At 41.6% G+C, this 26,760-nt stretch overlaps 1 protein-coding gene across 2 annotated transcripts in view; it reads right to left on the bottom strand.

Moving 5' to 3' along the window:
• The window catches only part of LOC148041375 (amino-terminal region of chorein), a 91,817-nt gene extending 68,456 nt beyond the window's left edge, over positions 1-23,361 (bottom strand). For both annotated transcript variants that reach the window (XM_087679120.1, XM_087679127.1), the window contains exons 1-2: positions 22,440-23,361; positions 22,244-22,332 (exon numbers count right to left, since the gene is read on the bottom strand). In XM_087679120.1, the coding sequence (XP_087535246.1) occupies positions 22,244-22,332; positions 22,440-22,551 (201 nt within the window). In that variant the 5' untranslated portion in view covers positions 22,552-23,361. The remainder of the gene's footprint in view (positions 1-22,243; positions 22,333-22,439) is intronic.
• Between the last annotated feature and the right edge of the window lie 3,399 nt (positions 23,362-26,760).

The raw sequence follows: 26,760 nt of genomic DNA on the forward strand, positions 1-26,760 counted from the left end.
CTTTCTTTTGTCTCTTTTCTCTCTCCCTTTCTCTCATGTTCATTTCTTTCAGTCTTGTCCATACGCTTCCACATTCGTCGCTGCACTCTAACACGGTATCAGAGCAACGTAGAAGGGCTAGTTGATCATGGGCAAACCTGATCAAGAGGATTCTTCGCGACAAAAGTTTGAGTTTTCAGCCTTTGGAGGCTGCACTGAACAGGTTGTGCACAGAGAAGGAGCGACATTGCTGTTTTATGCAGGTCCTTGCTGTTCATGAAGAAGGAAAGTCTATGTTTTCAGCCTTTTGTTGCAGATATTGAGTTTTCATCACCTCCGACGAGTGAAACTCTTTGAGGACGAGCGGAGGAAGCCCTAGCAGGCACTGGCACCATGCATAGAGTCAATGGAACTGCCATTGTTTTTGTGCAGGTCATTCTATTTACAATGTCAACCAAAATTGACACGGAGCTTCAGGCTATCATGGACCGTAAGGTCCCCGTGTTGTTGGCTCTTCCCTCAAATCAAAAACTTGATAGGGAGAATTACCACATATGGCACATAATGATGCTGGCCATCTTGGAGTCTTATGATTTGGCAGAGCTCGTGACCAAGGCTATAGACTGTCCTACAGCTGATGATGCCTCCAAGCTTTCTTCAAATGACAAAGCCCAATTGATAAAGGGACAAGTGCATTGGGATAAACTGAATGCTCGCATAGCTTGATTAGATATACAATCAAATGACCGTTATGAAGCAGGTGTCTCTAGAGGTTCAGATAAGGACTTGAGTCCTAATAAGTCTTCTTTTATGCGGAAGCGTGTCAATAAGCTTCAGCGATTGCAAATGCAGGTCCAGAATGCAAGGAAGGCTATTACCTCAAAGGACATGGTGATAACTCTTCTTTCTCAATTACAACCCCAATTCAGTGCTTTTTACTCTGCCTTGATTGCTTTAGGGCAGTTGGAGACTCTTCGTTGAGAAGAGTTGGTTCCTATGGTTTTGGACCAGGAAGAGCATTCAAAAGGACAGAATACTTCCAAGTCGAAGGCATTGACAAGTCAATCCTCTCAAAAGAAGGGAAAGGACCAAAAGAAGGAGAACAAATCGAAGAAAGACAAAGAGAAGATTCCACTTGTCCCATTTGTGACAAGACAAGTTACTGGAAAAAGGAGTGCCCCAACAAGAAGAATAAGAAGAAGTCTTCAAAGGATTCAGGAGCGATGGTTACTTCCTCATCAGCTACCTTTCTCCACTTGGAGGTGATTGAGACATTGACCCCTAGGGCTTCTGATACTGTGGTGAGCCAATGATAAATGCCTTTTGTTTTCCAAAGCATATGCACAAATCCTTTGTGCCCTTAAGATATCTCATGATATCTTTCCCTGCTTCCCAAAGCTTTTTACCAGGATGTGCCATGTACCTACTAACCATTCCCACGACAAATGCTATGTCAAGACGTGTAGCAACCATAGCATACATCAAGCTACCCACAGCTGAAGCATACGAGATCTTGGCCATTTCAACCTTTTCATCATCAAATGTAGGGTTGTCCTCTGCACTAAGTTTCACATATGGAGACAATGATACACAAATTACTTTCCCCCCCTCCGATCCACTTGACTTCTCTTGAATCCTTAAGATTGCATGAATGTATCAAACTTATGATACCATTCACGCAATGCCTATTTCAGCCCATACAAGCTTTTGTTGAGTTTACATACCATCTTTTCTTGCCCCTTAGCCACAAAACCTTCTAGCTATTGCATATATACGTCCTCATGCAGATCACTATGTAAGAAAGCAATCTTTATATCCATCTGTATAAGTTCCATATCCTCACATGCAACCAAGCCCAATATGATTCGCAAAGTAGTCATTTTGACTACAAGAGAAAAGATTTCATCAAAGTCAACCCCATGTTCTTGCTCGTACCCTTTGACAACAAGCCGTGCTTTGTACTTTAGCGAGGGACCAACGTCTACATCTTTTACAATTTGCTTATAATATTACACCTTGCTCTGCCACCAAAAAGCACCTTTTGAAATTATCTATGGTCACAAATGCAAACACCAACATTTCATTTAAGTCAAAAAGTGCCTTCTGCTAACGATTGGATTCATATTCATTCCACTATTTTTGAACAAGTTAAACAATTAATTTCTAAGGCCTAACAATCCTATCTTAAGCAAGCTAATAAGAAACGCCAAGTTAGGCATTTTAAAGAAAGTGATTATGTTTGGTTGCGAATTGAGAAACATAGACTGCATAGTGTTGAGAAGAATCCTAATGTTAAACTTGCACCTAGATTTTATGGACCATTCAAAATTCTTCACTATATAAATGCTAATGCTTTTTTATTAGAATTGCCTTCACATTTGAAAATTCATAATACCTTTCATATTAGTCTTCTCCGTCCATTTAAAGGGTCATTACCTATCCATCCTGTCTATGATTCTCCACCATTGCTTAAAGATAATAATGAGCTTTTAATTCCTGAATCTATTATTAATACTGATTACATGACCACTCGCACTGGCAATACTTATCCTCGCTATCTTGTAAAATTTCAAAACCATCCTGTTGAGGAAGCTCAATGGAAGACTCCTCGTGCTTTGCATAATTATCCACATTTATTGACTCCACATCCCGCCAATAGCAACTAAGGACAATTGCTATCCTACCCCGAGGGTATGTTGCCAAGAGGCACCTACACCAGGGGATGAGCTCCTTCAATGGTTCTCCCTTGTGTGCACGTTGATGAGATGAGTGCCTTAAATAGTTCTTCGTTAACGCAAGGCACGTTCCTAAGAACAAATCTTGGGCGGAAGGTTGATGGAGATACCTATCCTTTCTGGGCATGAGACTTATAGATGTGAACGCGGATGAAGCATACGTGGGTGATGCCACAATATTCATATCTCAAGAATTAATGTCTACGTGAATTGATTATTTTATGGAATTCCAATTATTAATTTAATCATTTTTCTAAAGTAATTTTCTGAATTTTTGACAGTTGATATGTAGAGCAAGATGAATTGGATATTTACGACAAGCGTAATTTATTCCAAAGACTTCTTCAAATAAGACGCACCACCATTTATTCTAAAGGCATGCGTACATCCTCTTTGTAAATATTTATTGATATTTAAGAATTTATGACATATATTGTAGATATTTTAGAAATATTTTATGGCTCTTAACAATTGTAGGTTGTGCAACTGATTGTAACCACTGATTCAGTTACCTCAAACTCTTTTTCAAAAAGAGTGATTGTAAAGGGCCTATCTTTGGGCAAAGCAAGACGGCATGGAGGATATGCCCACTCCATCTACGGGGGGAAATTACACCCAATAGTGTGTCACTCAAATTTACTTTACTCTTCTTTAGTCTATTTTGAGTTTTATAAGTAGTGCTTTCAATTTTAATATGAAAAGAGAGTAAGAGAATGCTTCTTTGATTCACTACGCGCAAGTCTTGCATCCGATCTGCGCAACACTATCCTCTCTAGGGTGACTAATTAGACTCCCTTGGTAAGATAACCATCGCCTCTATAGTCTTGGTGGGCCATTGGGCAGCCGACATGTACCCTTTGTCCGATGCCCTAGCTGCTTTAGGGTGGGACGCCTTGGGGTAAACATTGCAGGCCTTTCCTTTTAGGCTCAGTTTTGGGCCTGAAAGGGGATGCTGAGCTAAAACACGCTTTACAAGTGATTAGTATTTTTAAACAGCCCTAAACACACCTCATTAATGAAAAAAGAAAATGTGGTGCATGGTTTGAGAGTTTCAGTGGTTCCCCAAAACCCTAATTTTTTGGGGCATTGTGCAAATTTCAGCCATCAGTCACCTACCATCTATTATGTAACCATCATTGATTGCAGCCCATCACTATAAAGCCCTAGGTAGCCTGTTTTCAGCCATCGCCTTGATATTTGGAGGTCTCCATCTGCTACGTCATCATAGCACCTGATCAGCCTGTGTTTTCATCATCTGGTGCCACGCGACAGGTTGCTGCCATCTCTTCCACTAAGTGACTGATGCAGTACCTGCGTTTTTACTATCCAACAAGTCGTCTACATTAGCTAACACCTCTCCTGTTGTCACCTCAGTTCCCTAACACTGGTGTGATCAATGTTTGGTGTCTCCCGCACTCCAACACTCCAACTGGTGGTCACAATACTTGGGGTCCGTCTCCGATGGACGTCACTATCCAACATTGCATTGCTCTGCCCTTGAGCATTCTATACACTCTTATATTCATCTACAGCATTCATTCACTTCAGATTTTCTTCTCTCTATGTTTGTCTAAACCATCTGCAAGATACTTGGTCTTATAGATCCTAATCACACCAATCACCTTCCGCTACCGAGGACGTAGAACTAACTCCCAAGTCTGATTTCACTCAATAGAATCGAGCTCATCGTGCATAGCCTATCTCCAAACATCCTGTGCAAGAGCCTCAACAATGGAAGTAGACTCACGGTCATGGAGAATGTGGGCCATAAAAGCGTAGTTCACACAAAGTGAACTATCCCGTTGGACCTGTAAACGAGCTGATCTGCGTGGACCTATAGAAATAGCAACAAAATGGGTAACACCTGCATCCTCCATAAGCGGCCAATACCACCGAGGAATGGTGAGAGGTGTTGGGTGTAAAGGCCCTTACACTACTCCCGTGTGTATATTACTTTACACATGTGAACTCACCCTTGCAGGTGTAAGTGTACCGTACCCTAAGTATAAATACATTCTTTTATTCTTTGTGTGTACCACATTGATACACACCTATCTATCGACTCTCACTCTCACACTCACTGTTCACTAAACTCCTGCTACACCTCAATCGATGTGTGTACTCTCTTTGCTTCCGCTCGTACTCTTCAAACTGGTATCAGAGCATGAGAATCGATGCAAGCAGCCAATCGTGACAAGCAGCTGCAATAACACCTCCTACAGGCGTGTCAAACTAGTGGGCCTCGTGATCTACAGGTGGTAGGTGTTATAACGCATGTTACAAGCAGATAGCAACGACCAAGCGGACAGCATATGACCAGGCGGACTGCGCACGACCAGGCAGACAACAATGACCCAAGTGAAATGCTAGGACCAGGCAGACTGCTCGCAATAGGCGACCAAGTGGACAACAGGTCAGACTTCAATCAACGGGCCAAAAAGATCAACGACTGGGATCGTTCCATTTTCTTTTCAAGAATTTTTTAATATATTTAATTTCTTGAAGAATCAGGCCCCTTATTTTATTGTTGTTCACGCGCACAAGCACAGAACACAGATCTATGCAAAATTACTCCTGAAATTTGGGGCTTTTCCCAGATTTGGTACCCGACATGCATAACAATGATTGTTGACTCATAAATTGCAAACATTGGGTGCATAGGCCTCAAAAATTTTGGGGGCTTTTCACGTATAAGTGAAATTTTGCTCAGTTGAGCCAATTGCATTGAAATTAGTGCACTCTTGGACCCCGAAATTTGGGGCTTTTGCAGAATTCGTGAAATTTCTGCAACATTTGTCCGCATTTGATGCTTGGGAAGATGTATTGATGCAATTGGGGCAGATTTACTGCAAAAATTTTGGGGCTTTCCACATTGGTGACTCACTTTGAGTCGATTTGAGCCTTCATTGAAATTTGCAACAGATTCACTGCTGAGTGGGAGAAATTTGAACTCGGGATGTTTCCAATGTTGTAAAAGGGCAGCTTCTCTTGGTATATGTATTGCTGAATGCTCATTATGCAATGAAACAATGGTATATAAAGCACTTGAGCTATTGCATTTGGGCATTATGGTGATGTATTACTGAAGTGCAAGCTGTCACTAATGCAAATGTATTAGATTTGATTTATGTACATGCTGTAATCAGTACTTGAGACTGAAATTGCAGCAAAACATCTGCTTCTTGGACATCTTGGAAGTACAAGTGTGTGTATTTGCTATTACATTCAGCAACCTTGCTATTGGCTGAAAGCATTCAGCACTTTATTGCAATTTTTATTGCTAAAGATGGCTGGCAGTGCATCTACATCTGACACAAAGAATCTCTTTGAGATTCGTATATTTGATGGCATTGGCTTTGATCTTTGGAAAGATCGTATGCAGGGTATACTCTTTCTAAAGAATTGTGATGATGCCTTAATAAACATATGCCTATTGCTTTGTCAAATGAAGATTGGGCTAAAATGAATAAAAATGCCATTACTTATATTAAAATGGTTGTCACAGATGATATCTTGGTTGATATCAAGGGACTTGCTACTGCCTATGCAGTTTGGGAGAAACTCAAGGCTACATATGAGAATACAACTCCTGTCAATCAGGTACATCTCATGCGAAAGTTGGTCAACTTGAAGCTTGATGAGTCTAAGCTTGCCTCAGAGCATTTGAATGCTTTCACTGGTATTTTGAGTCAGTTACAGGATGCATGCTTGCCACCTTTTGATCCTAAATTGAGGGCTATCTTCTTGCTCATGACACTGCCTGATTCATGGGAAGCATTGGTTGTGTCATTGAGCAACAACCCCAACTTGACATTTGATTGTGTGCGTGGTTCTATTCTCAATGAAGAGATTAGACGAAAGGCAAGTGAGAAAAACAATGGATCAGCCTACAATGTAAGAGGAAGGACTGAAAAAAAATCAAATGCTACAAAGAAGAACAAAAATCGCAGCAAAAGCAAGGAAAAACAGTAAAGATGTAACTTGTTATCAATGTGGTCGCAAAGGGCATAAAAAACCTGATTGGGTGTACTTTAAAAGGGAACAAGAACGCAAGAAGCAGGCTAATGCAAAAGGCAAAAAGAATGAAAAGAATGGCAGCTCTACCCTTAAAGAAACAAAAAAAATAAATGTGATATCTAGTGTCGTATTGAGGAGATAGAAGAAGATAAAGACACCGATTTGCTGACTGCATCTTCAAATCCACATCCTATGACAGTGGAGTACATGTATATCACTAAAACGGACGTGATAGATGCTTTGTTGTCAGCTCATGATGGTTTGTCACAATCGTGGATTGTTGACAGCGGTGCTTCATTTCATGTAACTTCCTCTTTGGAGTAATTTTCTTCTTATGCAAAAGGTAAACTTGGAAAAGTCTATCTAGGCAACAACCGTGCAAGTGATATTGAAGGAATGGGCACCAGACACCTAGCTCTTGAAAATGGTCAGGAATTGATCCTTCATGATGTTAGGTATGTACCTAGCATCAAGAAGAGCTTGCTTTCTATTGGACAACTAGACAGCAAAGGTTACTTCACTACTTTTGGTGGTGGAATGTGGAAGATACACAAAGGGTCTATGCTAGTCACTAGAGGTGGTAAAAAGGGCACTCTATATTCTCTCTTCTGCAAGGCACTTCCTAGAAAGTTTGTTGCAGTTGCTGAAGTGTAATCACACATGGAGTTATGCCACGTCTTGGACACATGAGCCAAAAGAGTTTGAAGGCACTTTCTTCACTTGAAAGAGTTGATGTGAAAAACTCAAAGCTTGACTTTTGTGATAACTATGTTTTCGGAAAACATGTAAAGAGTCCATACTCTCATGGAACCTCTAGGAAGGCATGTATCTTGGATTTAGTCCATTCTGATGTATGTACCATGCCAATACAAACTCATACTCTCATGGAGCCTCTAGGAAGACATGTATCTTGGATTTAGTTCATTTTAATGTATGCACCATGCCAATAAAAACTCTTAGTGGTTTTCATTATTTTGTGTCTTTTATTGATGACCATTCTAGAAAGCTATGGGTTTACTTACTTAAGCAAAAAAACGAGGCATTGGACATTTTTTAAAGGTTTTATGTATTTGTTAGTATACAAAAGGGTTTAAAATTAAAATGCATAAGAATAGATAACGGGGAAGAGTATGTATCTAAAGATTTTAGTAAGTTTTGTGATGTCAATGGGATTAAACGGGAGCTTACAGCTCCTTATAATCCGCCATCTAATGGTGTGGCTGAGCCAATGAATCGCATGTGAGAAGATTCAGTGCATGCTGTCCACAGCTAATCTCCCGCAATCGTTTTGGGGAGAGGCACTTAAAACCGCGGTGCATATTTGCAACTGATCTCCACATTGTGCACTTGAAAGTGGCATCACTAAAGAGGTTTGGTCTGGCAAACCTGCTTCATATGACCACTTAAGGGTCTTTGGCTACAAATGCTATGTACATGTACTTGTTGATAGCAAAACCAAACTTGAGATGAAATCTCATAGAGGCATCTTCATGGGTTATGGAGATGAAGGTGAAATGGGCTATAGAGTTTGGATGAAAAGGGTGCTACGCAGCCGGAATGTGGTATTTAATGAATCAAAGTTGCTAAAAACTGTCACATCTAATGACTTAGACAAAAAGAAAGTGAAATTTCAGCATGATCAGCTACTTGAGCAGCCATCAGCCACTAAAAATTCAGCTCCATTTGATGCTGGTTATGATAATCAGAGTATCGTCATTGAGCCAGATGAAAATGGGCAGCAAAGGGATGCTGAAAACCAGCTTGGGCAACAAAATCAGCATGCTGAAAATGAATTACAGCAATCTGAAAATGTATTACAACAACCTGAACATGCTGTTCAACAGCCAAATAATGAGGTCATTGACATTCCTTTCGATGTGGATCCATTAGCTAATAACACAGATCATTGGGTAAGAAGGTCTACATGTGTCAGAAGACCTATACAAAGGTTTGATCCCTCTTTGGACTGCATTTTGCTCACATACGAAGGTAAGCCTCCTACATATAAAGAGGCATTATCATGTGAATTAAAGAAAAAGTGAAAGCTAACTATGCAGGAAGAAATAAAGTCATTGTATCAGAATGATACTTGGGTTTTGGTTCCATTACCCAAAGATAGGAAAGCTATTCCTATAACAAATAGGTCTATAAAATTAAATGTGTGGATGGCAAACCCAAATACAAAGCTAGACTTGTGGCTAAGGGCTATACACAAAAGAAGGGCATTGACTTTCAGGAAGTTTTTTCCCCTGTTGTCAAAATGGCCACTCTTCGGGTATTGTTTGCCATTGTAGCATCCATGGATCTTGAACTTGATGAGATGGATGTTAGAACTACATTCCTCCATGGTGATTTGCAAGAAGAGCTGTACATAAAGTAGCCAGAAGGTTTTGTTATACAAGGAAAGGAGCACTTCGTATGTAAGCTTAAGAGAAGCTTGTATGGTTTCAAACAGACTCCTAGACAATGGTATAAAAAGTTTGATGCCTTCACGCTCTCACATGGGTTTAAAAGAAGTAATGCAGATGACTGCTTATATATCAAGAAGGCTAATGATGGAAGCCTTATTATACTTGTGCTTTATGTGGATGATATGCTTATTGCTGGTAAGCATAAAAGCCAGATTAATTCATTGAAAAAACACCTGAATTCAGCCTTTTCCATGAAGGATTTGGGTCCAGCTGAACACATTTTGGACATGCGTGTGATGAGAAATAGAGAGCAGCAACTCTTGTTTCTCTCACAAGAAAAGTACATCAGCAAAGTACTTAATCGTTTTTCTATGGCTGATGCTAAGCCACTTGGTGTTCCTTTACCACCATATCTTAAGCTTAGCAAAGCAAATTGCCCAAAAGATGATAAGACAGCCAGCTCTATGAAGGGCATTCGTTATGCTTCAGCTTGTGGTTCACTTATGTATACTATGATTGCCACTAGATCTGACATCGCTCATGCAGTGGGAGTTGTGAGCAGATTTATGTCAAATTCTAGCAAAGCACATTGGGACACAATGAAATGCATCTTACAGTACCTTAAGGGCACAGAAAGAAAATGCATTTGCTATGGAAAGGGTATGTTAGATCTGCAAGGGTATTGTCATGCAAACATAGCAGGTGACTTGGACACTCGCAAGTCTACTAGCAGGTACATTTTTACCTTGATTGGTGGGGTAGTTTCTCGGTGCTCTCGATTGCAAAAGATAGCAGCACTTTCTACCACTGAGGCTGAATATATTTCAGCCACTTAAGCTTCAAAAGAAGCCGTTTGGCTTGGTCGTTTGGTTAAGAATTTTGGGCTGCCCACCAAAATGCTTTCCACCACTGAGGCTGAATATATACTTGGCTAAGAATGCCATGTTTCATGCATGTACCAAACATAATGATGTTAGGTATCGTTTCATCAAACAGGTTCTTGATGATGGTCTAGTCATACTTACTAAGATCAAAACACACGATAACCCTACAGATGTTCTCACTAAAAGTCTTGCAAGGGCTCAACATAAGCATTGCTTTAGTGGGAGTTGGTTAAAGGTTTGCTTAGGACCTTTAAGTGGGAGGTTGTTGGGGTAAAGGCCCTTACGCTACTCCCATGTGTATATTACTTTACACATGTGAACTCACCCTTGCGGGTAAGTGTATCATACCCTAAGTATAAATACATTCTTTTATTCTTTGTGTCTACCACACTGGTACACACCTATCTGTTGACTCTCACTCACTATTTACTAAACTCTTGCTGCACCTTGATCAATGTGCGTACTCTCTTTGCTTCCACTCGTACTCTTCAAGAGGCTCATCATGCTGCGAGAGGGACTCTGGGGCCTCCAAAACTTGCAAAGCACTTGGTTGGGAATGGGAATCCCTCTCACTAAGTAAAGATACATCCTCCTCGTCCGAATGAAGCTCCCGAGCTGATGGTTGTGCATCCCCAAAAAGATGAGGGGATGCAGAAGGGTTAGGGATACTCGTTGACGAGGTAGAGAAACCCGTCAGCGATGGTAGGGAAGCTAGAGTAAAAGGAGGAGAAGGAGGAGCTGATGGAGGGGGAGGAGCCGATGACGGAGGGGTGTAGAGAGGTAACCTGGGGAGAAGGAGAGGTATACAGGGCAAGGCAGGGGGAGGGCAAGGAGGGGCAGTCAATGATGAAGAATCACTTGCACTAGAACCATCAATCGGATTCTCAGGGGCTGCAACCTCATTGAAGATCACATCCCTACGCACCTCAATCTTCCGCATCGTAGGATCATAGAGTCGATAGCCCTTCGTGGTAGTGTTGTACCCCATGAAAATGAGCTTTCTCGACTTAGAGTTTGTCCACATGGACGAATGCATCGCACCCAAAGATACGAAAGTGAGACACGAAGGCTTTCGCCCAAAGAAAGCCTCATATGAAGTCATGTCCTATAACGCTGAGGTAGGAGAATGGTTGTGGATATGAACCGCAGTCGCCACCGCCTCACCCCAAAGGGAATGAGGTAATCCTTGATGCTCCCAACATCGATCGAGCCATCTCTAGCATTGTTCCATTCATACGCTCCATCACACCATTCTCAAATGGTATGTTCGAATGGGTATACTCCATCCGAATTCCATGATCCCTACAAAATTGAGAAACGAGATGAGAAGTAAACTCTCCACCATGATCGGCTCAAACACCACAAACTTTGAAGGTCGTCTCCTTCTTAGCAAACACCTTCCACTTGCAGAAACGGGAGTATGCCTTGCTATTGTACTCCAAGAAGTACGGCCACACATAACGACTGAAGTTGTCAACAATCAACAAGTACTTGGCCTTCCCAAGGGAGGTCAAGCCCATAGGTCTGCAAAGGTTGATGTGAACCAACTCAAGCGGTGTAAAAGCCCTCCTAGTAGCAAGATGTGGATGTGGCTGCTGATGTTGCATGTATCTCGAGCAACTAGGGCAAAGGGTGTAAATAGGAGGAAAATCTAGAAGTATCTCCACCATCTTCCTCCAAGAAGCCCGTTGGATCACATCCATGTTCAAATGACCATACCGAGCATGCCAAAGTAGCCCAAGCTTGTGGGAAGACCTTGCGGCTAAGGCTATGAGCGTATAAAGCCCACCCTCCTATGTGCCTATCCAAAGAGCTACACCTGTAGACTCACCCTCCAATGTAACCGCATCTCTAATAAAGACCATACATGTACCTAGCTAGGTAAGACCATAGATAGACAAAAGGTTAAAGCCCAAATCAGGTACATAAAGAACTTGGTGCCCCCTCTGGAACTCAAGTCCTAAAGCCAATCCTACAAAAAGGTCATGTGAGAAGAAGCTCCACTATCCACAAGCCACGACTTCTCTTGTGTGCAAGAAATAAGGATTGTATCCTGCTCGGCAAAGACATGCATGAAGACAGACTCTATTGTGGTGGGTGTGTCCTTCGAATCCTTTGGCTTCAAATGGGAATACTTCTGCCAGCACTTCTCCTCAAGGTAAGTGCCCTTCCCACAATGTGGGCACTTGGGCTTCTTTCCCTTTTTCTCGTCCTTCTTGTCCTTGGCCCTCTTCTTATTCTTCCCACCACTGGTATACCTGCAGTAAAATCCTTGGAGAAGCCAAAACCACTAGCCCCTACCTCTCTAAGTCACTTGTCATGCTCCAAGACAAGTGCCAAAAGCTGGACCCATAAGAGTCTCTTGCGGTGTCGGAGCGCGTAGTGTTGAAGGTCACAACAGGGGTTTGACAAGAAAACTGGACAAGATAGATGGAGATGTATCTTCAAGAGATAGGTAGATACAAGTGAATGTTTGTGGGTTCAAGAGGAACTTCACAACCTTCAATTCTTCATATTCTTTGGCTTATCTTGAAAAGAAAGGTTTATACATAAGACAGCTAATAAATAGGTTAAGAGCTTTGAAACTTAAGATCACAAAGATGGATGAATTGTAAACAGGAGTACAACTTCAATTGATACAAGAATAGTCTTGCCCTTCCTTGCCTATGAATATAGCTGCCTATTTCAGCCTAGGCATGAAAAAGATCTTCAAGACACTTTCTCTTTTCAACTGATTAGTACAATGAAGATAGAGGATCGAGAAGAAGACTGCCTATATCAGCCTCTGAATGAATCAAGGTTATTGAACTAGCATCATTGTTGTTGGGTTTTCATGAAAAGTTCATGAGTTTCATGACTTAGATCAATGTAACTTTGAATTATGCAGCTGTATAAAAGCTTCAGCTTATGGATTGACTGTCATGGACAGCCAAGATTAATTTCAAAGTATGGCAAAAAATCACCAAAAGACTTCTTTAAAATTGCCCTTGAATGAAGAGGAAGCAAGATACTATGTAGAGAGAAGAACAGATCTAGTTTGTACTTGCAATGATTGGAGATGAAGTAAAACCTTTGTTTACAAGCTTCAGCCCATGAATACCCTGTTTTATGCTTAGAAGAAGAGTCCAAAAGTATCTCTTAACAGTGTCAAAAGATGTCCTTGAAATTTACTCACAAAGAGTAAAGCTTGTAGTCACTCATATGAACCAAAAGCAGCCCATGTTCTACCAAGATTAAGGAAATGGATCGCAAATAAAGCTTCGGCCTATAAATACCCTATTTTATGCAGCCAAGAATAATCCAAGATGACACAAATAATCTCCCAAAGAGTGTCTTCAATGCCCTTCAAGGCAAGAGTTTTTAGATACAGCAATTACAAGAGAAAGTAGAGCATGTTCTCTTCATAAATCATAAAAGTAGAAATTGGAACATCAACGAGACAAGAATCAGCCCAAAGAATGTGATGGGCTGAATATGACAGTTTAAAATCAGAGTTTTATTGTCTACCAAAGATCTCTCCTTGGTAGAGAAGAGAGTCTACATCAAGCGGTAGGTACATAAGGAATTGCCCTTCTTTTCATCTACACAAATACATGTACCTCTTGAACCGTACAAGAGGTGCTTTGCAAAACAAAGATTCAGCCCACAAAGAGAGTAATGGGCTGCATATAACAGTCCAAAACAGAGCCTTTATGCTTTCCAAGATCTCCTCTTGATAGAGAAGAGAGTTTACATTAAGAGATAGGTGCATAAGACAGTGCCCTTCTCATTTTCTTCACAAATGCATGTACCTCCTGAACCATGCAAGAGATGCTTTGTAAAACAGAAATTCAGTTCATTAAAGAGCATTCTTGGGCCTTCCAGCTCAGCCCACAAGTTTTGATAAGAAAGATCAAGAGTGAAACATGAGGCTCACTTCAAAGGAGAGAGTTGTTACTCCATGGATATAGGCACAAACAATGTTCAAAGCTTCCTCTTTTCTTCTTCCATGAGCATGAATAAATCCCTGAATGGGCTACTGCCCTCCTTTTTATACATATTTACCCTGTTTTACTCAGCCAAGAGTGGCCTTCCATTTTCGTCAATGCATGGAAAGAGAGATACTTACAGTTCAAGTTGAGTCTTCTGAAGTTACTTGTGGTTGCATGGCATGAGCTTCCCCTTTGTGTGGTGGCTTGGATACCTCTTTCTCTCCTCTATCCATGGTGCCTTGATTCAGTCTAAGATCTGCCCGAAAAAAACGGCGCAAAAAACGGAAGGTCTATGTAGTTCTAATGAACCATAATAAGTCCACATAAGCAAGGCTAATGCATACACAATGTCCCACACTTAGTCGACTTAGACAACTCCATCTTCTTTGTGACTTTGCTTATGAATGCACTTAAAGCTCTTGAATATTATAAGTACACAACCTCGTCATTGGCTTCTGGAAAATATAATCCAAGGGAACCTACCAAGTCATCTGCTCTTAACCATATTCTCTTGTTTAATGTTCCATGACTTACAGAACTTGTAGCATCTTCATGTAAGCAATGCAAGGATGGATAAGAGTTAGTAACCAAAATCAGTCATCTTGCGAGAAGAATGCACTCCACTTTGCAAGACCACAATGAGAAGTTGGCACCGTCAAGTTTATCTCCTTTGCAAAAGGAAGAAAGAACATGCACCTCTATAGAGGGGATCAATGAATGAATCTTCACAGCAGAAGGAGCCTTCATTTCAAATGGGTCCTGCTATGAAGGATGAGCAGAAAAGGGACGGGTTCTAGGAGACTCCTCCCATCAAAACTCCTCATAATCACCTTTGTTCAGAAGAGTTGTGAGACAAAAGCTCCTCCTCTAAGTCATCAAAGCCTATAAACTAGTAAGACATCTTCCAAATCTGCAATCACCCAATAAACTGCATATTGATGGAACAATAAACTGCATATTGATGGAAACAATGCAAATGTCAGAAGGCAATCAGCTACAAAAGGTGTAGATCTGCGGCCTGCAGTCATAGAGGATGCTGCCACCTCTAGATGATGATGATTGGCTGAAGAAGGCTATCACTGAGCAATAAATGCTGCCTCTAGGGGTCGCCAAGCTGAAAACGCAAATGTAGACCCACCAAATGTTGTCACCTCCTCCACAGATAGCTATGTTTGCAACAAACGTAAGGCTGGATTGCTGCGTTTGATGGATGGGCTGCTTCTCGTCAATAGATCTCCACTCTGTGCTCTCACTTAGGTGATGATACCATGTGAGAGCGCGCAACAAAAGAAGGAACACGAACACAAAGAGAGAAAGAGAGAGAGAAAGCAAAAAATGAAGGAAAAAATATTGCACGAATGAAGATGAATACTGAACACAATGATGTGGATTGATCGATCCCTGCATGCAGCCCAAGGCATCAGTGAGGGCACCAAATCAGGCTGAGATGATGGCAGCACCAAGTCGAAGAGTGTCTGGGAGCCAGAGTGTATTGAAATCTGCAAGAAGAAGTGATCAGCCAAGTGTGGGCTGCGGCTACATATAGCCAAACTCCCCTAAAACTGGCTAACTGCTAAAAAGGCCTCTAAATCTAGCCGACCTGCTAAAATAAGTGATATGACTGCAGCACACAAAAAAATGAAAGAATAATGACAAAATATCCCATGCAATCGTGGAGCAGATAGGCACTGTCAAGGGTAGAATCCAACTGACAGACAGAGGAAATGCACAAGAAATGTGTCTAAAATGGAGGAAATGCATAGAAATGCACACTAAACTATCAAAGCTCCAATGTCTTTGTTAGACTCTGACAGGAGCTCACAACCAGGAGATGACAGACTGACATGACCAAATAGGGTAGGCTAACATCATAGAGCTCTTGAATGTGGGCTCCCAAACATACCCTCGCACCCTATGTAGCCCTCTATTGCGACTCTAGTATATCTCTGTTATCATAATCATGTCATGATCTATCATCACCTCCTCCATCCTCCTAAGATGTGTCCAAAGTGACCCATTACAATTCCTCACTATCATTCATATCTCTAAGCCATCTGTCCCATAGGCCACACATCCCGATTCAATGAGCTTGCCATCAATGATGACAAAGCCGTCTTTGTATACTACCTTTTTGCCTTCCTTTCTAGCTTGAACCATTTTCGGCATACATGCATGCCTATGTTCTACCTGCATTTTGGTCAAGTCATCAAGTAGGTGGGATCCCCCAAGCGTCCACATAGTTATTTTTTTTATCATAAATGCCCTCTTTGTTGTCTTGTCTTGGAGCTTCAATATGAGTGTGTTTTTGTGGCTCTTTCCCAATTCTCCATGCTTTGGTAAAGGGAAGTGGATCCTCCCCTTTGTACCCCAAGTGTATGCATAGCTCCTTACTATTATCTTCAGGTGTTGAGCCCTCCTTTTCAAGGCTGCCATTCACCCTCACATTTAGACTTCTTACTTGCCTCATTTTTCCTTCTTCAAGGGTAGTAACGATGTGTATTATGATGCTCCTCCTCCACTTCCTTCTTGATGTTCTTCTTCACAACCTCAACCGATCCTTCTTTTGTGGCTTCAAGCTTGAGATCCATTGCTTTGTGGATTTTCTCTTTAATTGCAATGACGGTATCCTCTTGGATTTCCCCTTCCTCCCAACCATTACCTTTTAATACAACAATCTCTTGTTTAAGCTGCTGGATTTCCATCAGCATGGCTACCTTTTCAATCCTCCATCCTTCCACATTGCCTTCAAGATTGGTGATTTTATCTAATCGACTGCATTGTACCTGATTTATACTATTGTCTAATGTCTTCTTTGTGTTGGAAACCAACGTCTTCAACACCTTCTCAAGATTGTCCAGCTTGGCATCCACACTTGTCAAAGTGCAGCGATGCGGAAGCGTAAGACAAAGATTGAGAGAGAGTGAACACACACAGAGAGAGAGAGAGAGAAAAGGAGACAGTGTAAACGCAGAAAATCTGCAGTGTAGTATGCTGTATAAGAGTGCAGAAATACACGGGGGCAAAGAAAATATCTGCATGTGTCTCCCACTTGATGACCTCGATCTCCGTCAGCCCGAGCACAGTCTGTCTCAGCCAACAGATCTCAAGATCAAAATCTGAATCACTAAATAATGACAAAACAAGTGTGCACCAAGGGCTGGCTATTTATAGCCAAGAAAAATAGCAATCACACCAACAGGTTGGCTGCATTAAATGCAGCCAACTGCACCTAAAATAATGCAGAATCTATCGGACTGCCCATAAAAGTGGCGCCTGTACCTACTGTGCCACGTGGCACCTATACGCTGCCTGTTGTCCGACTGCTGACGTGTCCTCTGCCGTACGACTGTCCAGGAAATGACTGTCTAACACACTGACCATTTTTTCAGTTGAGGAAATGCCCTATTTCTTGCCTGTTTGATCTTCATCACATAGCATGCAGTATTGATGGTACCCACAATTCACAAATGGATCATGGAAAATGGCGCTTCCCAGCCATATGACTTCATCCAAAGAAGGCATTGACTGCTTACATATGATGCAAGGCAATGTCTAATTTGGCTACAATTCTCCCTGTTGAGCTACAAATGCATTACATGCTGATTAGCCACTTAAAACAGTCCCCCCAAACCCTAATTTGGGAGGACCCAACCATCTATAAATGGACAGGCTGCCCACCACTCAACCTCAATCTCGTTTTTGCAGCTTGCACGAGCCCTCTCACTGCTGTCCACACCCTGTACGCAGAGGATATATCAGCCAGAGCTGCTGCCCACTGTTATCTACCATGTAGTGCCTGTTGTTTTGCCTTCTACCACTGTACTGGACACTTCTACCAGCTGGCGACTGTTGTCATAGGCTGGAACACCTGTCTACTGCTTCCATACCTCTTGGAGCTGTTGTACAGCCTGTCAACCTGCCACCCTAATGTCCACGTCATCTTTACTACTGCATTTACCTGTTTCCTGCATTCGCCCTACCTGGCACACCAGCAAATCTGCATTTTGCAGCCTGCAGAATCCATAGAGCAGCCACATTGTCCCTGCTGCCTGTGTTTGCAGATTTCCAGCACCTAACCGCCCATCTGTCCACTGATCCAGCATCCTGCTGTGTTTACTGCTGCTCGACACATGATCTGCTGCCCACGATCTGTTGATGGTAGCGCGCATGTCTCACCGCTCACATACATGTCTAGTTGCACGATCCTTCTCTTGGCCATGTCAGCTAGCCTAGTGGCTACAATCACTAGGGCAGCAAGCAGCAGCATCTATCTCAAACACAAGCATAATGGGATTGTGGGCAGGAAATGGCATCATGATGAAGGTTGAATGATGGCAATGAGGGCTAAGTGATGACCATGTAACAATCTGAGATAAAAGTCAATAGATGCAGAATGAAAGTGGCCCATCCCTTGGTCCCCTTTTTGAAAAACATTTGAGACATTCGTCCTACCAAAAAGTGTTGGTTTTTTATCAATTCGAGTTGAACTATTTTCCTTTTTGGGGCTATGCAAGAGCTGAATAAATCATGCAATAATTGAGTATTATCTTTGACCTAATTTCTCATCCCCTAACAGCCAATCCATCCTTTGGTAAGGACGCACAACAAAAACAAGGACACAGAGAGAAGAGAATAGCACATAAAACACACCAAAAAAAAAAAAAGTTACTATCACGAGGACGTGAAAATTTGATGCTTTGCTTATATTTAATTGACATTTGATTAAAGGATTAATCAAATGTACAATTAAAAGATGCACATGTGAGGTGCAAGCTACTTTCTCACAGTTGAAGACCGAAGGACCTTGTGAAAAAGATGGGTGTCAAAGGCAAAAGTTGTAACAAGTTACACTTGTTAGATTCTAGGTGAATTTTGGTGTCAGTTTGCCCCTAGGACCATTAATTGGCCATTAAGTGTCAGTGGTGACACTAGGGACTAGGCATTAATTAATGGATTAATGCTTGTCCAAGGGACAATTAATGCATGGGACCACTTTGGGTTGCAAATGGCCTAGCCAATTAATTTTTGGATGGGCAAGGTCAATTTTCTGGGCATGGATTAAGGGCTGAATTAATCTTCAGAATTAATTAATTTTGAAAATGAATTAACTGACTGGAAATTGCTGAAAGTGGATTAAGAAAGCTGCCACTTGGCAAAACTTTCCCATGTAAGTGGGGGAAAGGCTAAATAGGGCTGAAGGGAGAGGGAAATCTCGTTTTTTTCATTTTTGGAGCTGTTGGAAAGAGGTGTTGGACTGTTGCTGCCAGCTTTTGGGGCCAATTCCCAGCCATTGGAGACCATTTTGGTGATGGAGATTGCATATTCTTGACCTTGGGAAGCTGAAAATTGCTGCCGATGCACTTTCTCCTGAAGATCACAATCTCTGATGCTCCTATTGTTGTTGGTGCATCCGTTTGGGGCTGGTACAATAGGGCAACAGCTGATTTTGATCAGTTCTTCGTGACAAATCTCAAAATTTTCTCTCTCTACAGCATTCTCTCATCTCCTTCAGCCTATGCTTAGCCATTCTCAGCCATTTGGAGGAGATCTCAGCCATTTTTGGTGGGCTGATCTGTAATTTCTGCAGTAAACCCTAATTCACAGCAGTTTAGCACCTACCTTGGGATCCGTGCTAGAGATTGAAGGCTCAAGGGACTGAAATCAGCAGCTGATAATTGAAGATTATCAAGGGATTTCAAGAGCCAACCCATCCAGAATTGATTTGGGGCAGCATTTGGCCAGCCAAGGGTCCAATTGGAGAAGAAGTCTTGGGTGAAACAAGGGGCAAATGACCCAAAAGGCTTGCTTGACATTTATGACAGCAAGAGCAATTGGTTAGCAAGAGGAGATTGGAGAATCTCAAGTTATACTCCTTCCAATTGAATGAAAGCTAAAGAAATACCGCAAGGGGCGCCAATTTTGGGGCCAACAAGGTGTCTACTGTCCAAGAATGTTATGGTAAAGTGTGTATTTCATTTTATGTGCATTTATTTATTGCTGTAATTAACTCTTAAATCAGGTTATCACCACCCATTCCAAGAAGGAAGGCTGGTTTCAGTTACTCTGAACATTGATACAAGGCTGCAGACAATCAGCCCCTACACATTGTGGAGTGCATCAATGAGGGTACTAGACTAATGGAAGCAGATGGGAATCTGGCTGAGGAAGATGAAAGATAATGACTAACTAGAATGACGGATGTGATGGATGTATGGAGGCATGGGCTAGGCCGCCTATAAATAGGCATAAAAGGCAAGAACAGGCTACCTGATGCCAAAAGAGACGGTGCCTGCAGAAAATGGCCATCCAATGCCACCCAGCTGCCCACATGGCTAAATGACAAATGCACTCCACTAAAAACTCAGTCTGCAGTATAAACAGGCTGAATGAACTGGTGGATGAAATGGAGAAGAAACCCCATCTCCACCTAATGAGCCTAAAATGGAGAGGACTAACACATAAGATAAATTAACAGACTCTGACATTGACAAAGCGCCCAATGTCCTCATTTGACACAAACTGAGCCTCACAAGCAGATCATAGATGTATGTAGGATAAGACATAGAATAATATGTCTGCCAACATCTTTGGCTACTTCTTCCTATATTTTCAGAGGCAGAAACTGCTCCATGTCTTTGGCTTAAAATCAGCCCAAACCTTTGGAACTTCACCTGACAATTCATAAGCCAACTCAAGGCCACTCCCTATAGATTGTTGATGGCCACTTGCGTCTTGGAACCCTATGAAATCAGCTTTGCCGACGACCATAAAAAGGTAAGCTTGTAGTTTTCTCTTTTGACTTGAATTGCTCAACTTGCTGCCCACAGCTAAAATAGTTGATGCCAATCAAGAGCCTCCCCAATATAAAAGGGTCATAGCCCACCATTGTTGCAAGCCCTAATAGGTAAGAGGCAACAACAAATGTAAATTTCCTGATCTTCCTCTCATCAGTCATATTCTTCTAATGGGCATCTCTTGATTTCTCTGAACCTGTAACGAAGATGCCCTTGTGCATGTTTGAGAGATCTAGGCTAGGGGGTGTCCCAATATCTAGCATAACAGCATGCTTTAAAAGACTTTTTAAACTTTGCATATTTCGTCTCACGGGTAGCAAATTCCCTATACCTAACAAATAACTACTACATCTACTTAAAGCCTTCTTAAATTACTTTTCATAAAATGAGAAATGAGCTATGGAATACACATGCATTCTTAAAATAGTAGATGGGTTCTTTACAAGTTTACAGAAGCTTTGGAATCAAAGTATGTAGAAAAGAGAGAGAGAGAGAGAGAGAGAGAGAGAGAGAGAGAACTTATTACAAAAAAAAAGAGAGAGAGAACTTCCATGTGTGTGTTTTTTGATAGGGAAATAACATGAAAGGTGAAGCAAGAGTGCAAGCACGAGCAAAAGCAAGAGAGAAGCAAGAGCTAGGGAGGTTCAAGCAAGAGAGAGCAAGACAGTAAGTGAAAACTCCAACAGTTACAATATGTGATTTGCCTTACCTTATTCTATTGTCATGTAAAGAATAAATAATAAAGTGACAATGACAGGTGGCCGCCACTTGTAGTGTATAGGTGTGTGGGCAGTAAGTACAGGTAAATGTAAGCGGCTACACACACCCGGCCTTTAGCCCCAAATGACCTCCCACTTAAAGGTGAATGTACATGAGTGTGGAGAGAATAAGAAAAAAAGTGATAAAGTAAGTACGAAAGTACGTAAGTAAGTACCATCATACGTATTTACGTACGTGCGCATGTATGGACACACACACACACACACATGCATTCTAGGTGTATCTACAGCAGGTGAGCCAGTGGCTGCCAGGAAATATGCAGCAACTGTTTGCTACATAGAATCCCTCATGTATTGTAGGCATGCTCCCACACAATTTTTCCCTCAGCATCTTCTGACAGACCCACCACTCAGGTTTCAATTGATTATTGATTTTTATTCTTGTCACTGTAAGTTTTTGGCATACCTCAAATCACTGAACATGGAACCTTAGACATAGGGCCCTCTGAAGCAATCAACAGCCGGAATTGCAGAAATGTGATCAAAATCCAAGCAGACCTTTATACATTTAGATCATGTTGAGCAAGGAAAGAAAAGCTAAAGCAGTTTCAAAAGCCGGTGATGAGTGATAGACAATGGTAAAATGAAGTACACTATGATCTAAACTCCAAGTAAGCAATATGGTTGGCTAGCTCAATTTTAATATTTTTTTCCTTGAGAGAGAGACAAAAACCTTGATTTCCAGGCGGCCTACTCGAGCCTGTGAAACCACCAATGTTGGAGGAAGGCCAATGCTTGAATGAAGGACTTCCCCATTGATATCTAGAACAACAAAAAGCGCACCAATCATTAACCTTGGAAACGTTTCTTGACCTTTTAAATCATCATTGACTTCTTTCATGAAAATGTAATAAGATCGGTGAAACCACCTAAATTACAGAGTTGAACTGTGCGGCCCTGTAGCTTGAACTGTTCCCTTGTAAATGACTTCAGCCAATATTTGAGCTTTGATTCCAGAGCTCTTGCTAGAAGGGATTCCATGTTCCCCCTACCCAGGTATACAAGTTCTAATACATTTCTAGCATCCTCATTTGGAAAGAGTGAGGGCTACCACGCTAGCACTCTGTTTCATTCGTATAGGTGGTCTTGTTCGGTCGAAACTCAAAAAGGCAGATTGCTCGAATGGAAGCAGTTTGCTCGGATTAAAGCAGTAGCGTATGAACTAACGTATTAAACAAGAGCAGAGGATGAAATGTTCATCGAGATTTTCACCTCTTCCGAGAGTGTATATCTATATGTTTCATCAAACGAAGAGTTTATGCTAATTACAAATGGAAAGCATCAAGTAGAGATGTCAAAATGCACTGAGCACTTGAAATGGAGGTTCGCCATAACAGATCGATTGGTGTCATAGAGTCGATAGGTTATCACATTGCCACAAGAGGAGCATCGGACTGCATCAAGAAAAGTAAAGGTGGAGAAAGTTTGTCCTCTCGGGAAGATCTTTTGCAAACCTGTTCTAGCTCTCTGATCTTCTAAAGAGATACAAAGCAGTTGGAGAGACAGGAGAGGACGAATACGGAGTGCCTGTGTGCTGGCTAGACCAGATGGACTGAAATCCTCCCGATTTGCTGAAACTCGAAGCGTTTCCTATGAGCAAGATCCCTTCTATTCAATGGACGATTGCAAGATCCAAGCCAAGCGCAAAAATCGCTGCAGCGCTTTCATAGCTGCTTGGCTGTTGAGACTGAAAAGCTTATTGTGATCCTCCTCTTCCTCCTCCTGCTGTCTTCCTTACTTTGGTCGTTTCCTTTCTTTAATATGCAGAAGATCATGGCTCCAAGTGTTCGCTTTCCCTTTCTCCATTTTTCTTTTTTAGAACTGAAAGGATACTTTATCATTACAATTTTTTGATCCAATGTCGACCCTAGGCCTGGTAAGGTCGGTTACACACCAAGTGTTGAACACCCATTTTACAAGTTAATCAATCACAAGTGTTTATTTAAAGGTTAAGCATTCCAATCTCCTTTACATACTAGAGAGGACATGACTTGTTATGTACCAAGTAAGCTTGTGAATTCTCAAGCAAGAAGAACTTCCAAGCTTTCCAACTACAATTAGGAGCTCTTGCCTTCCATCACTTCTTGAGCTTTTGGAAAAGGGATAATCTGTCTTGCAACATTCATTCCTCTTATAGCAATCAAGGATCATGTCTTAGTACGTATAACCACATGCTTTATGTATTCATCATAATCCTCAAAGGGGGAGATTGGCAACCCCTCCCTTCTTTTTCTCCACGATCTTGCTCATGTGTTTTTCTTTTGCCTTGCTTAAACCATAACTCTATGTTATTTTCTCCAAGGTTTGTAATTGGAGCGACTTCCTGTCCCAAGAGCCATCACTTGTAAGCTCCCCACTCTAGCATGACTTGCTAAGTTTGGTAGGTTTTATTCTATGTGCCCTCTTAGTGGTAGAGCAAAGGAGGATGTGCCTCACTTATTATATAGGAATTTGCTACTTGTTGAGAAAGAGTCAAGAAATAGGAGGGTGAGGCCAGGTTTGATCATAACATCCAGTTCAAGATGGGTATACTTGGGGACCACACCAAGATGGATGATGAAACATGGAAGCTATAGGAAAACCTCAGGACATTGGTCCTACCACTAATCTAGAAGTTTAGGAATAGGATTATGCATGGCATAGCAATGCTCTCATTAAGGAATATGAAAGACTCAAGAGAGAAGTTTTAGCTATTTCAAAGAAGCTTAGACTCACATGGCATATTGGGAATGTCCTCTATAAGAGGCTAAAAAGTTTATAAATTTGACTTCGCTCTATGAATGATCGCCTATCACTAGTGAAAATGCATTTCTCTTTTATGCTATTTTTTATGCTAAGGAAAAAAAAACCAACCGTGAAAAAACTATACCTAACCACTTTATTGGACTTTCAAATTTTTAAGAGTATACCATAGTATGTCCACTTCCACATAGTCCAATAACGGCTGGGCATGGTACCACCTTATGGCAAGCCCTTGTACATCATCATTTTCCAAAGGTGCCTTTAGAAAATTGCATGTGTAACCTTGAATTCATCACACTGTCTATGGTAAAGTGGCTAATAGAGTGACACTTCTAGGGCTATCATTGGATCTTTTTTATGTATGTGAGTTATACAATATTTTTTAACTATCAAGGATGTTGGAAATGAATGTTAAGTCACTTTGCATGGCATCTCAAGGGAAGCAAAGTTGTTGTGATGTCACTTGCTTCTTCATGTCCCACCTATTCAAGTTTCAAATGTTGAGATTCTCTCTCTCTCTCTCTCTCTCTCTCTCTCTCTCTCTCTCTCTCTCTCTCTCTCTCTCTCTCTCTCTCTCTCTCTCTCTCTCTCTCTCTCTCTCTCTCTCTCTCTCTCTCTCTCCAACCATGCATTTTACATGTGCCAAGCCTTTCATGGGCTACCCCCAGTCTTGTTTTTACCTATGCCAAGCATGTCACACCAACCCTACCTTGTGTCTTATCTGCCATGCTACCCTCGAACTTGTTTTGACTATCAAAAATGCTCCAATTAGCCACCACTGATCAATCATCATGCCCATCTTCCATTTTTGAAATACGCTTTAGCCTACAAACCAAGTGATCTCTTGAGTATAACTAATGGAATGGGTCAAGATTGAAACACTGGTTACCAATGCCATCAACAAAGTGAAGAAGGAGTTTGACAATGGGCCGAACACAATGAATAGGTAGTTGTATGAAAGGAATGGGTCAAGATTGAAACACTCATTACCAATGCCATCAACAAAGTCAAGACAGAGTTTGACAATGGGTTGAACACAATGAATAGGTAGTTGTATGAAAGGTTCAAGAATCTCAAACTAAACATAGTTCCCAAGAAGAAAAATAAATCGCATTGCGTAAGAAGAAAATGGAGGAGATATAGCTCAATGGAAGGAGAAATTCAAACTAGTGTGGTAGAGGAGATCTCCTAGATCAAAGAGGAGGTGTAGTAGCTCTGAAAGAAAGAAGAAGAGATTATGAAAGAGCCACTTCTTGGGCAAAGGTGCTCAAGAAAACTCAAAAACAAGTGGGAGAATCAAAGCAATGGATCCAAGTGTCAAGAAATGATAACAATAAACCTCGTAAATCCACAACCACCATCATAAATGACATACTGGAAGAAGAACAAAAGAGAAAATTGAGAGCACTTCATGTTTGGGTGGTTGGGCTAAGAATACATGAGAAGATGGAAGAGGATACCAAGGAGTTATACACCATCATGAACATTAAGGACAATCTACACACATATACTTGGAGAGTGGATAGGAAGGCTGGCTAAGTTACTATGGAGGCTAAGAAAGATTTCTTAGCACAACACCGAACTTTGAGATATAGGTGTGTTTTGAGTGGTGATCTCACACCAAGCCAACTAGCCCACATGAGGGAATATGATCATGGAGAGACTCACAAACTAACAATGCAAGTCCTATGGAATCAGCCTCAAGTAGTAGTCTAAAAATCTAGTGTAGCCTCGCAACTAGACATGGGAGCATTTGAGGAGACTTTTACAGGGAGAGGCATAGTACTTTATTTGGAGACACATGAAGGGCCACACACTACACTACCACGAGTAACGAGATATAGATGGGAGTCAAGATATAGATGAGAACCAAGATACAAGGAGGAGACATAGTAATCATAGTAGTCCCATCAAAGTGGAGTTGCAATGTTGTTTAGAGAGAAGTTACACCAAATGATATAGGTAGTTTGTATGGATTAGCAAACCAAGTACTGTTGATGAGAGTGTGAGGCAAGGTGAGCACTCTTTACATTGCCATATGCTGCCCCCCCCCCCCCCCCCTCGTGATGTCTAGATGCAACCTACCCTAGGGGCAATCACCATATATAGCCCTTGATGAGGATATATGGGAGTTCTCAAGGGTAGGAGATGTCATTCTATTTTGGAGACATTAGTGCTAGGATAGCCTACCCACCAAGTCACTTTCTTTGATGCATCTAAGGAGATGTTATAGGAGTAGGATGTTGTAGAGCTAGGGATAGAGAGGACCTATCAGGATATGGGGGAATTCACTTTTGAGTATGGGAGATATCTTGTAGAGATGGGCATAGCACATGGCTCAGCCATGCTCAATGGACTAACTAGACTAACCCCTATCAAGTGCCTTCACATGTTACCCCCATCGACATGGTGTCTGCATTGTACTTGCCCCTCTGATGCTTGTACATC

Source organism: Lygodium microphyllum, chromosome 1 (assembly GCF_053477565.2).
Source record: "Lygodium microphyllum isolate KBCC chromosome 1, Lygodium_microphyllum_v1.1.10, whole genome shotgun sequence".
Lineage (NCBI taxonomy): Eukaryota > Viridiplantae > Streptophyta > Polypodiopsida > Schizaeales > Lygodiaceae > Lygodium > Lygodium microphyllum.